This window comes from Perna viridis, chromosome 10, assembly GCF_037379345.1.
Source record: "Perna viridis isolate PV_CMFRI_1.1 ecotype Kerala chromosome 10, ASM3737934v1, whole genome shotgun sequence".
NCBI lineage: Eukaryota > Metazoa > Mollusca > Bivalvia > Mytilida > Mytilidae > Perna > Perna viridis.
This window is the reverse complement of record NC_142454.1, coordinates 15,984,971-15,998,246: the sequence shown is the minus strand read 5'-3', so window position 1 is coordinate 15,998,246 and position 13,276 is coordinate 15,984,971. Positions and strand designations below refer to the sequence as shown.

At 31.2% G+C, this 13,276-nt stretch overlaps 1 protein-coding gene across 2 annotated transcripts in view; it reads right to left on the bottom strand.

Annotated features, from left to right (window-relative positions):
• Nucleotides 1–649: 649 nt before the first annotated feature.
• Nucleotides 650–13,276, bottom strand: part of LOC148604720 (transmembrane protein 144-like) — a 30,019-nt gene continuing 17,392 nt past the window's right edge. The window contains exons 6-12 of one of the 2 annotated variants that reach the window (XM_088550529.1): nt 12,216–12,294; nt 10,329–10,349; nt 8,681–8,767; nt 7,659–7,741; nt 6,387–6,493; nt 4,075–4,346; nt 650–2,592 (exon numbers count right to left, since the gene is read on the bottom strand). In XM_088550529.1, coding sequence (XP_088406655.1) covers nt 2,509–2,592; nt 4,075–4,346; nt 6,387–6,493; nt 7,659–7,741; nt 8,681–8,767; nt 10,329–10,349; nt 12,216–12,294 — 733 coding nt within the window. In that variant the 3' untranslated portion in view covers nt 650–2,508. The remainder of the gene's footprint in view (nt 2,593–4,074; nt 4,347–6,386; nt 6,494–7,658; nt 7,742–8,680; nt 8,768–10,328; nt 10,350–12,215; nt 12,295–13,276) is intronic. The other variant, XM_088550530.1, reaches the window with a different exon arrangement.

Genomic DNA, 13,276 nt, shown 5'->3' with positions numbered 1-13,276 from the left:
CCATAACGATCCATGAGTTCATGATGACGACCATAAAACTTCTGTAGTGATGACTTCAATCTTGTAGCAACATAACCCTGTTCCAGAAACCTATTTGTTAGAGTTCTAGCGCAATACAAGAAGTCTGCGTAGTTTCGGCAAGTTCTGGCATAACGTATAAGTTATGATATGAACACTCCATACGCAGGTGCTGAAGGGATGTTGCATCAGATGAAAGGAAAGTTGACAATTCTGAATAAAAAGTCATCACGTTTGTCGTAAAGTTTGGTCAATAGTTTTTTATACTATCAACTTCTAAGTGTGTGTCAAGATATGAGGCTGACTTCACAGTGTCTGCGGTATCCTTTATCTCAAGTTATTTGAGGTAGATGGGATGTATCAAATCCCCGAAATTAGGATTGTTTAAAGATAGTACGTCATCTATATAGCGGAAACTGAGATTAAAGGTGTGAAGGAATAGATCAGCAAGTAAAGGAGCACAATTCGTTCCCATTGGAATGCCGACTGTTTGTCCATGAATTCATGAATTGTAAAATTTACGCACTGATAATTTTTCCCATATCCACAAAAATATGAATCCACAAATTTAAGTACTACCACAGTATTTGGGGTTGTGTGTGTGTTGGGGCAAAGTCAAAAGCACAAAATATACATTTTATTTAGTATATTTTTTTAAATTTCATACCTACTGTGTAATTCAATCACAAAATACAGACAGTCATATTCAGCAGTCATGGATATAAAAAAGAACAAAATCAGTTTTAAACACAAACACAAGTAAATCTCACAATAATAAAAACATAGCATTAAAATAGCAATTATCATCCTGAGTTATCCACAACAAAATAAAAAATAATTACACTATAATGCCACCAGATAGCCCTAAGGAAAATATTGATCAATACTACACGTTGGTGATTTAACAAAAATAAAGTTATTTGCAGGGTACAGCTTGATGTTCCCCCAGAGGTCGAACCATGAACAGTTGGAGTAAATATGGACACAACATTCAAACTTGACACAGCTCTGAATTTTGATTACGATAAAACATTTGACACAGGTTAAAAAATTGACCAGAATTTCAGTGGTTACTTTTGGACTTTATTCCTAAATGATTCCAGTCAAAACCTGCACAATCAATCCCAATCTTCCTGTGGGAATATGGTACCTTGTGGTGCAAAATGATCCACTCCCTTTAACTCAAGTTACCGTCCAGAATTCAGAAAAAAACTGTTTCTGGTCACAAACTCAAAAATTAATTCCAGTTTTCGTTACGTGGTATGGCACCTTGAAGTAAAAAATATACGAGCTACATTCACTTTTATTAAAGTTGTTATACAGATTATGTTTTGGCTCATAATTCCTACAAGATTAAAATCTTAACCCCAAAAAATACAGTCTCCCTTTGGTGGTATGGGACCTCGCAATACCAAGAGATTCATTTACAAATGGTTACGTAATTGTCTGGACTTCAGGAATGCCAAAAAATAAAAATGCGATTGTATGAAAAAAAAAAAACATAAAATGTTATAGGTATTTCACCAGTTTGTCTTCAAGACCATAAGGGGATGACCATTTGATTCTGAGTCAGGGGCCTGGCAGTTTTTCGAAATAAATATTCTGGCCTTGAAAAAAATGGATTTAAGTATACTTCACTGAAACCCGTCAAAATGGAACCCCTTCAGGACTTTGGAATTCGTTCATATTAGACAGATGTTGTGCTAACCAAAGATCAAAATACATTTGAACAATAGAAATTATTCATACAAAGGGATTATCAAAATTGCCAGTTTTAGACAGGTTTTCAGATTTTTCATAGTTCGATCTTAACAGGTTCCAATGTATAAGGCTTATGAAACATTTACTTAATAAGCAGTACACTGACCCTATTTTAATGAGCTAAAATGTGTTTTAAAAAGGACAAAAAACTTAAACCAATAATCAAATTTCAAATTCAGTAGACAAAACCCACAAACAGGATTACAAAAATAGCACAAGTAGATTACAGGTCAACCATTAGTATGTGTAAGAACTACTGAAAGAAGGATCTATGTGATATCTCAGGCAATGCAGTGGTGGATCCAGACATTTTGAAAGGAGTGGAGTCGGGGTTCCACAGGAAAAGAGAGGGGGTGCTAGGACATTATTTGCCTTTTTTTGTCAATTTTACACATGAACATGACAAATTTTTCCTATAAAAGGGGGTACCAACCTCCTGCACCCCTTCTAGATCTGCCACTGCAATGAATGTAACAAACAATGGAAGAAAAAGAGCTGATGTACATGTTAATTAATATTATATACATAATCAATGAATTGGTACATAATTCATTTTCCACTAGAAAAAAAACACAAAAAGGTCAACACCTAAACAGTAGTTTATTTATTTATATTTATATATCATCTTTGTCTTTATAAGTTCGCAATCTCATATCATGTCAATATAATATATACATGTATCATACCAACTTATTGCACTAGGAATGTTTTAACATCTATATGCCATAGTTAGGATTTTGATAACCCAGCCAGTACAGCTCCTGTTATAGCAATGCCAAATCCAAAGAATAATATCACAAGGTTACTTTTTCCCTAAAAAATAAAATATTGATACAGGAATTATAAAGATTGTTACTGGTTTCTTACATTCCACTTAATAGCTTAATACAATGTTGGTATAAAGTAAAATTTGTAACTTTCACAGTCTAAAACTCACAGAATACACATTGCTTGTTTGCAAGTTGAGTAACACAATAATTAATAAAAAGCTTTGCAAAGCGCAGCGTGATATGACAACAGCATGTCAAACTTTGTTCACTTTGGGCAAGTGTGGACATATTAGTATTTGACACATTTAAGCATAGGGACTTACAGTTCATTTTGGACACAATACAGCACAAAATTTGAATTTCAATTGAAAATTGCCAAATCTGACCAAAAATAAACAAGAGGCTCCCAAGAGCCTGAATTGCTCAACTAATTCATTTTTGGCCTTCAAGGGCAATATAACAAAGAGATTCCAGACAATCTGACCCAAGAAAGCCTTTGGTTGGCATTATCATAAGATCATTTTATAAACTGAAAGTTTTTTTTATTTATTATACTTTTCCAGATATTAGCTGAAAACAGCAAAATATGTCTTATTTCCCATTTCAAGGGCAATAACTCTAACTAAAAGCTCTAAGGAGCCCGAATCACTCACCTTACTTGATAACCATGATGCTCATACCAAAGGAACAATCATATCAATTTTCATCATTGAATTATGTAAAGAGCTTTCTGAGAAGATTTTTGAAAGAGAGAACAGCAAAAATGACGAAAAACATCAAACAAGAGGCTCCCAGGAGCCGGAATTGCTCACCTGGTTAAATTTTTGCCTTTCAAGGGCAATAATCTAACAAGGAGTTGTCTGACAATTACGACTCAAAAAATGACTTTGGTAGGACTTATCATAAGGATCGTTTCAGCAACTGAAAATTTCTTTACATCTATCATAGTTTTAAGATATTGGCTGAAAACTGCTAAAAATTTCATATTTTGTCTTTCAATGGCAATAAGAGTCATATGACAACTTTGATCCCTTCAAGACCTTTGTAGGCCTTATGATAAGGATCATCTCGGCTATTGAGATAATTTGGCTTAACTAAAGGTTCATAAAATATACATGATATAAGAGAAAACCTTCTGACTGACCCCTTTGTCCTATGGTTTTCCACGAATCAAAAATCTCCACATCAGATCCACACAGAATACCTTAAGAAATATTCATACTAAGTTAAGTACTTACTGGTTGGTAGTTTCAAAGGAGAAATAACATTAAAATATTGATAAAACCTGGAAAAAAGGGCAACAACTACAACATGGCTTAATGGATTAAAATTAAAATTTGACCACAGATAGATCCCATCATGTTAAACACTTTTACACATATCAAAATTTGGTTAAACCCAACAGTTGTGGAGATACAAGGGAAAAACTGTTTCCATCTCTACTGGTAATCTTTTTTATTTGTAATGGCTTAATCATGTACAGAAAATACACATTTTAAAATACAAATTTGATCACCTGACTTACCCTGATTTCTCTAAAAACCAAAACTCCCCATAACGATGCAACAACCGAGGGTCCTGCTGTTACCATTGGAAATGCCACTGGTATGGATAAAGATCTATTTGCCACAAACCAACAACTGGTAGCTACAGCCCACATTATCCCTGATACTATACCAGGCAGAATTACTTTGGGGTAGATTTTTGGTTTATTCTTCATTATTACAATATAGAAACAGAAGAAAGTTGTACTGCTGAGATAAATACCACAGAAACAGGAAAATACATAGTCTAAACCTGTAAATAGAAAAAAAATATGATCTGAATTGAGGTTGTATGAGTTGTCATGCTAGGTATACTCAAATAGCAATCCCAAGTAACAGGAAATTCAACAAAAAACCAAAATCGCTTGCACCATCTACATAAATCAACATACCAAATTTGAAATCAATCCATATATTGGGATACCAGATAATTGTGACACAATTTAGACAGAGAGACCGACAGAATGACAGAGGGTCCAGGTGATTTCATTACCTCACTGAGTTGGGGTATAAAATCAAACAAGTTTTAGGTAATAATAATTAGAAATGTTCAGTCTGGATATTTAAAACTAAATATTAAAACTAACAGACATATCGTGCTTTTCCTTTAATTATCACCCTATATTTTCTCTCATAATAACAAGTTTGTTTCAAGCACACAATACCTGATGCCATATGAAAAAAAATTTTATTGAAAATTTAATTGGCAAAAAATGTGTCCATGATAGGAGGTGCACATATTCAATGTGTACATAAAAACTGTGAAAAGTTTGGATAATACATGTATACAATCAATCCCATTTTGGGTGACAGATTGCACAAAGTCAGTACCATTCACAACAAATAGTTAACATGCTAAAACTGTTGGATTTGATTTATTAAATTTCTCTATAATAAGAGGTGGACATCTTCAATTCGTCATTAAACAATGTGTAAAGTTTGATTAACATTGATTAAAAACTTTCTGAATTAAAAATACACAATAAAGAACCCTGCTATGCATGACAGACGGGCGACAGTCAGGCAAAATCAAGAAGCACAAGACCTACTTTCACAATGCCGGTAAAAAATTTAATAATAAAGGAAATGTGCAGATGGACACACAGATTAAATATAGATTCTTCTTCAGACTCTTGGGGATTACAGGATTTCTCCACTCAAGCTTTAGCGAGTGGGTTAAAATTTCAAATTTATCTATCGAGAGTGGAGAAATCCTGCAAACCCTGACAGAAATGAGAGAGAATCTGTTTCTCCCATTAATAAAACCACATAAAATAAATTAAACAACACCCTAAATTCTCCCAACATCAACTACATCATCAAGGACCTCCCCTCCAGTCATCAAGTAATTGCGTCATCGATATCACTACCATTATGATGAGTTTATACACTATCAACTAACCTTTTAAAATATGAATAACATTCATAAGTCAACAAGTATTTAATCGATCAACAATATGAATAACAACTGTAAACATGGTAAACATGGTAAGCATGGGAATCTTCACGCGACATTTTAATTTCCCGGCACATGGCAAGAAACTACAAATTTTTAATCACTCGCTCGTGCTGTGTGAATGAAGCATATAAACTGTGTTATTTCCATACAGAAGATGATACTCTGGTTTTCAACATGTTAATGACTTCAGTATCTACACATGTAAGAATCAGGCAAGTGCTCATAAAACTTGTAATTTTGCAGAAATTTGTTGTTACAAATACTTCTAAGATCTAATTTTAGATAGGTTGCACTGGCAATTAAAAATGTCAGGAAAGTTGTGTAGTGCATTTAACCAACTTCACCATGATCAGATCTTTCTTTACTTTAGATCTGCACTTTAAAAAGTTAAAGGATTATTTCTGAGGCAAACACTATATTTCAGAAATAAGTTCTGAAAAAGAACTTTACATAAGAACTACATAATCCTTACATGGATCAATAAAATAATTTAGACTTGTAATAAGTCTTGTGATTTGTTAGTTCTCTTTCGGCAAAATAGGTTTAGTTTGTATAAACTAACTTGGTACTGTCACACAATTAACATTGATTGGTCAGCAGTTCATATTAAATGATCCAAATTAAATAACATTTTTACTGAAGATTTAATCTCAATATTGACTGTAATTTTTTTATATTAAATTTTAAAGAATGTTTTTAATCTTGACCAAACCACTTAGGGGATATTTAAAGATTGTTTATAAACTGCTTCATGGTTCACAGTGTAAACTGTCCCAAAGTTTATTACATGGTTTTACTTGGCAAAAAAATAAAAACAATCCTTAAATAACCTACCATTTTCTGTTGCTCCATGATATAGATCTTGATGGTCCTGTATGTAAGTAGCCCCAGTGAACATCTGACCATACATTAAACCAGAAAATATACACAATATAAGTCCACTGAAAACAGACAGACAAAATTTTAGCTTTTGTTGGGTTAATTAAAGTTGCCATGTTTATTACTTAAAAAACTGATACATAGAGACAAGAAATTAGTCCTTTAAAAATTAAAATAATTCACAGAGAATCCATTTCATCATCGTTTTACAAAAGTCTGGTCTTTTATGTCACTTCTATTTACCTAAATAGCAAAAGGAAAAAGTAATAACAAATATGACCAGCCAGAGGTAAAACAATGATAGAATGACTTCTCTGTAAATTATTTTAATTCTAAAAACACTAATTTTTCCGTGCTTATGAAAAGATGCGGCATATTTGTTGCATGAAACGGCAACTATATTGAAGTAAAATTCTACCATGAAGTTGGTAAAATTTTGTAAAATTAACTTTGATGTCAGAAACCTTGTGATGTTGGTCTCGTGTTTTATTACCATTTCACCATGGCTGTGTTCTAAAGATCTTTTAAGCATATCAAATAAGAATTATGTTTTTATGTTTTCTTTCTCATACTTTCACTTTTAATAATGAGACTAATTGTCACAAGGCGACAATCTTGTGCAATAATCAATGATAAATATACAACAAAAATTCACCCCTTCACTTTCACACTTACTTCATTTATAAAACAAATATACTTTGATTGATTGTTACTAATTAAATGTCTATCTGCAGGTACATTTGTGTATTTCCTGCATTTCAGGACAAGAACATCTCAACAAAACCAACCCTAACTTGTACTTAACCAGCAAGCTGAGTTGGATTTTTAAAGAGCAAAAGTCCACAAAATACTAAAACAAGTAATTCTGACTCAAATAGCCAACAGTTTATTTCCTGTATGGTCAGTGCCTGAGACAAGACTATTAATTGTAAAGTCTTTCTAATGATTTGACCATGAGTTCAGATTAGCACACAACCACAAAACTATGGAATGGTTGTATACATCTGATCTAACAATAAGCATACCAGTATCTTAAATCTAAAACATAAGAAATTGATATAATTAAAAAGTTACTTAAAATTGAGATAATTTCCATCTAAATTATCAATTCATAAACTACTGGTACTGAAAAAAAGTTCTTATACAAATGTATTGATTAAAAACCAGTAATTAAGGGAATAAAAATATTTACTAACTCCATGAATACAACAACTATGTCATACTTACACGATTCTCTTTGAACCAGGAGAGAGTCTGTCGATGAATGACCCATCATTATCTCCAATGTCTAAAGGGTTTAAACTGCTGCCCTGTGAGATGAAAAAGAAAAATGACTAATCAAAATTAACATTTAGTTACTTAAACTACTGTCTTGATCAAATAATCAATTTATTTAAGGAATAACTGTTATATTGTTTCTGTCTATGTAGAAAAAATCTCAATTATGTGGTGTACAGCAGACTTTTTATCAATTATGGACCATAGGCATTGAGGTTATTTCAAATAGATAGAAAAAGTATAAGAGTCATTCCTTATAATCTAATTTTTGTATAAAAATTTAAGTAGCACTCCAAATAAGAATCATGCAAAATGTGATTTATTGTTGGAAAGCCTACATATTTTTATTTTTAACATTTCTTCAATATCTTTTATTTTTAACATATCTTCAATATGTATACAAACACTTATGCAAGTTGAATAATAGGTGCATATCTCCAACATAAACTGATGAAAAATGGCTCATTTCAGCATTTTCTTTGATAAAAAAAGACATCACATTTTTACAAGTATATGCAACTTTAAAGGATTTCTGATGACACTGACATGAAAGTTATTTCTTTTATGATCAAAAATATTGGCAACATACTTTGACAAAATATTTGTTTTAGTCAAAAGTTGTCAATATGGATATAATAGGCTTTTATAGTTGAAATATCTAAGTTTCCAATGAATATAACCAAAATTCCTCATAGAAACATGACACAAAACAAAGTGGTTTTTGTTTTGTTTTTGTTTTTTTTTGGCTAATTTTATAAAATAGACATGCATGTATTGTAGTTTCATTTAGTACTTATGATTCTGAATAATGCATATATGAACTGCAAAAGGTATTTCCTAGCGATGAAAACTCTCATAATAGCACAATATTCACAGATTAAGCAATATTCATTTTGATTTGACAATAATAAGTTAGATATATCTCTTTAATTCCTATAAACAAGAAATTAGACCACAAAAAATCTTCTCACCCTCCGTCTGTTAAATACTAAAACATCATGGTTTGTTGTAGATGTGTAAAGTGTATCATTACTCTGAGTACTGTAATCTCTGGATCTCTGTAATGTACATGTACATAACATGCAAAAACAATAATAGACAGCTAATTTAAAAAAAAGCAAGTATTGTATATTTTTGTATAAATATAATACATTTCATCTGGTTATATTCCTATCAGATCTGTTCCAAGTATTGGTCATGGAGAAGGCAAGTTATATCTGTTGTGTTCATTGTTTACATTTAGTGGCCTTGTTACAACTAGATATTATACTTCATACAAAAATCCAAAATTTCTATTGGATAAGCATTATGTGTTATTTTGGTCTATTCCTTCCTAGCTCCTCCCCATAAAAAATTATTGGTAGTTACGATATAACACCACAATATATCACCCTTATTAGGATATAACTCCACTTTTCCTCGTCCATATGTGCATCCTTCTCATTTTCATTTAAGATGGCTTTATTCAGAATAATAAATAGTATAAAAGTTAATTTCTTGGTATTTTACTGTTGTTAATTTATTTAAATGTTAAAATATTTGTAAATTTCAGTAAGACATTCACTATATCAGATGTATTGCAACAATAACACTTGAATTTCTTAAAGTCCATACATAAAAGGGTGATACATCGAGTAATACACTCAGAAAATATATCTGGAATTTCCAAAGTAGCATCTTTACAATGTAATTCGGCATTTAAATAAAATAGTAGTTATAAATGAACATGATATAACAAAACTGATTTTTACTCATGTTACTATACCTCTCATTAGGTTAGATTGCCAGAATTAATTTTTATAAATTTTCCTTGAAACTATCATACACTTTATATTAAATAAATTCTATTCTACATGTACTTATTCCAAAATAATCATGATAGGCATATTTAAAGCATATTGATTTGTCTTAGTACATGTAAAGTAGCACTCCAGCTAAGAATCATGTAAATTTCATAATAAAAGATACATCCTGAAAAAGGCTATACATTTTTACTTTTTATAATTAAGTTACTTTATAGGTTTATATGATGAAATGAATAAATATTACAAGATAATTCACATTGAAAATCCAATACTTTCAATTGTAATTCAGTTTCATTTACAGAGTTAGCTCTCTTATTTTTGAATTCTACAGTACATTCTATATAATTTCTATCTCTTAAAAAAAAGGGTCATATAAAGAAATGCATGTTAATTTCTGTTTACCATAATATTTTAAACAAAAAATCCAAAATCGAAATGTAGGCTTTCCAACCATGAATCACATTTTGCATGATTCTGACCTGGAGTGCTACTTTAGAAAAAAATCTTGCCATAATGTTTTTGACAGAATGAAATAAGGAAAACCCTTAATATATACCTCACTAATTGTTAGTATGAACAGTGCATAAATGAAAACAACCAAAAATAAACATAAAAAAAATATATATTTAATAGATAATGAAGTAGAAAATACATTTGACATACAATTAACATGTATATCTTTGTGAAAAACAAAACCGTTAAAAGTAAACCCAAAATCCAAAAGAGCAGTTGAAAATATAGATAGCATAACTCTGTGGTTAAAAAATTAAATATGGCTAGTTCCACACACATTAAAAGCAATGGTCTAACAAACCCGAAATTCACTGTCATCTGTCTACAAACAGGAGTTTACACATTAAGCATTAAAAATACTCATTACTACAGTAAGTGAGAAAATGGGTAATCATTAGAAGAGAAAACTGAAAGACAAGAACACCAAAAATGGGAGAGAAATAGTAAAAAAGTAAAGGAACCACCATTTAGCAGAACTCATCGTAAATAATAGTATGTATAGAAAAATATCCTGTACAGACAAGATTTTTTCAAGTGGACCAAATACTATCACTTTTGCTTTGAGTCATTAATTACCTGTGAGGACCCTAACTAAATTGTGAACTTTAAGTTATATTCTTATTTAAATTTATTAACGGTAGAAATTAAAAAGGGAGTAGCAATTTAATGGAATGATTGTAATATTTTCATTTGATTTATGAAGAAATAACTTCAATCATAAGGTGCAGACTAAAATGAAACTCATTACACAAGTTATTTTGTGTGCACCACATCTAGATTATCTGAAGGAGGTAGACCTAGGGTAAGGGACATAACTCATGAAATCAGTGATACGTTTGTATCATATTCAATATCACCAAAGCATCTCAAACTTTCATTTGAAGCAGAATAAAATGAATCTAAGTTAATTCTATGCTTACATAAGATTGATGTAAAATGCTGAATACAAATGTTTCAATGATTTTTAAGCATTGTGTCCCTTACTTTAGGATGACAAAAAAGTATTTCACTCATTCCTAATAATCAAATATAATCAAAATTTAACAAGTATATCAACAAACAATTACATCTATCTCACAATACATGGTACATACATGTATAATTACATCTATGAGATGATAAACCAAACATATCAACCAATCCTTTAGTCTGCGAGAAATTAAGAAACTAACACCTGTACCAGTGCATGACAGGGAAATCTCAGACCCCTCAGGGCAAGATTTAATCGCTCACTAACTACATAGGCCAACTTTGGTAACTATTGCATCTTACCTAAGGGTGCACAAGGTTTGCCAAACTTGTAGGAGAAAAGTGTGTGTTTGATTCCTTTCTTTACTTATAGTTAGTTTTCTGATTAAATGTTTGAATTGAAACGATCTGCATTTAACAGCTGAATGTGATGCATCAGGCCAGTGATACATCATGACCAGGTGTAAAATATAGGTCAATTCAAAACAGTATAAACAAACTGCAAGAAATTATCAAATCACTGGTTATTCTAGAACAAAATATATCATTTTAAAAGAATTTTCATACACATATATTATTGATCATAACTGTTTATTCAACTGTGTCATTTTATTAAAGGTAGGTATACAAGTTCTGTCTCATGCAGTGGTTGAGATAAGGAAATCCTGTGCAGCTTTAGATAGGAATTTTCTTGTCTCTTTAGTGAGAAAATTTATTGCAATAACTATATGATAAGGTTGCTAATTCAGAAAGGAATAGCAAATAGGAATATGAGGTCTAGCAATTGAAAATCTACAATCTGAGCCTGTATATAACAAACACAAACAGAAAAGTCCAGTGTAGTATATACCCTCCCCCCACAGCCCCATGTACAAAAAATACAAATAGACTAAAAAAACTGTGAGCAAAGTACAGTTGAAGATACTCTCTATTCCCCTTAATAGAAATCATACAGGAAACCTTATAAGTCATTCAGATGAAATAACAAAATAGGAGGTACACAATGGTATCATGTGTTAAACATATGTTAAAGAATGCTTAAAATTTTTATCAAATTAAATATGCAGTAGTTATAGAGGAGTTACAGAACAGAACTGGAGATGGAAGAACATATGAACGGACAGTAAAATCACTATATACCTTCCCTGTTTAGGCATGGGGAATAACAAAGCCATTGCAGTGTAGCCCCACAAGTATGAATGGGTATACTAATACTTACACCTTGTATCAATGGTTCATTTTCCATACTGTCTGTAGCAGGTGTAATCTCATTCTTTACGCAGGCAAATACACAAGCACTGAAAATCAAGGAATGTTGACTTAAAGTTAACAAAGCAGAGTTATGCAAGTCTATTTGTAGTTCCAGTAACAGCTGTCAAAAACAAATATAAACACTAACATGCAAAGATGGTAAGGATATTTTGGCCAAAGAAAAATTACATAAAAAAAAACAAGTTTTACCTTATAAATCAATATTGTCCATACTGGGATTATACGTTGTAATTTTCGTCGTTAAATTTTGAAATTATGTTTGTTCCTGGGGTATTGTATTTGTGGGTTTAATTAGAACCTTTAGCTTATTAAAAATGAACTTTTCTTTTTTTATTTTTTTAAGAGTTTCTGGTATGAATGTACCATGAACACTACAAATCTGATATCCCTGAAACAATAGTTCTTCAATAGTACACATGTATTTTTAAACAATTAGGTACATGTATTTCTGAAAAAAATCACTTACGGCAGGGATATCATAGCAGCAAAGTCTTTTTATGTAAGAATCTGAAACATGAATTGCTTAATATTGTTCTGTCCAAAATTATGCAATTAATTCAAAAGCGATTGTATGTACTTTTAATGCAGGTGCAGAGCAAGTGTTCTATAATCTCTTGAATTTCATCTGGGGTCAAGATATCAATTATAAGAACACAGCAGTGCATCATAAATAAAGTCTTTATTTGAGAACAAATAGCTTGGTCCCTCAAAGGCAAAACCTTTAATCATATTAATTTTTAAGTCTACATTATTTTAATTCTGACTGAATATAAATCTATAAAAACCATTATTAACAACATGAGGCTACTGAGAACCTCAACACTCTTAATGACGTACTGTAGAGGACAAAAGAGCTTTCAACATCTAAATCTTTAAAAATGTATTTGAAACATGAATGGATGTATAATAGTCCCACCATTCATTAATGTTGCCATGTTTGATTACAATTGGCTAAGTATATGCAGATATATAGGCTAAATGTGTTTCTTCAGCCACTCAATGAGCCAC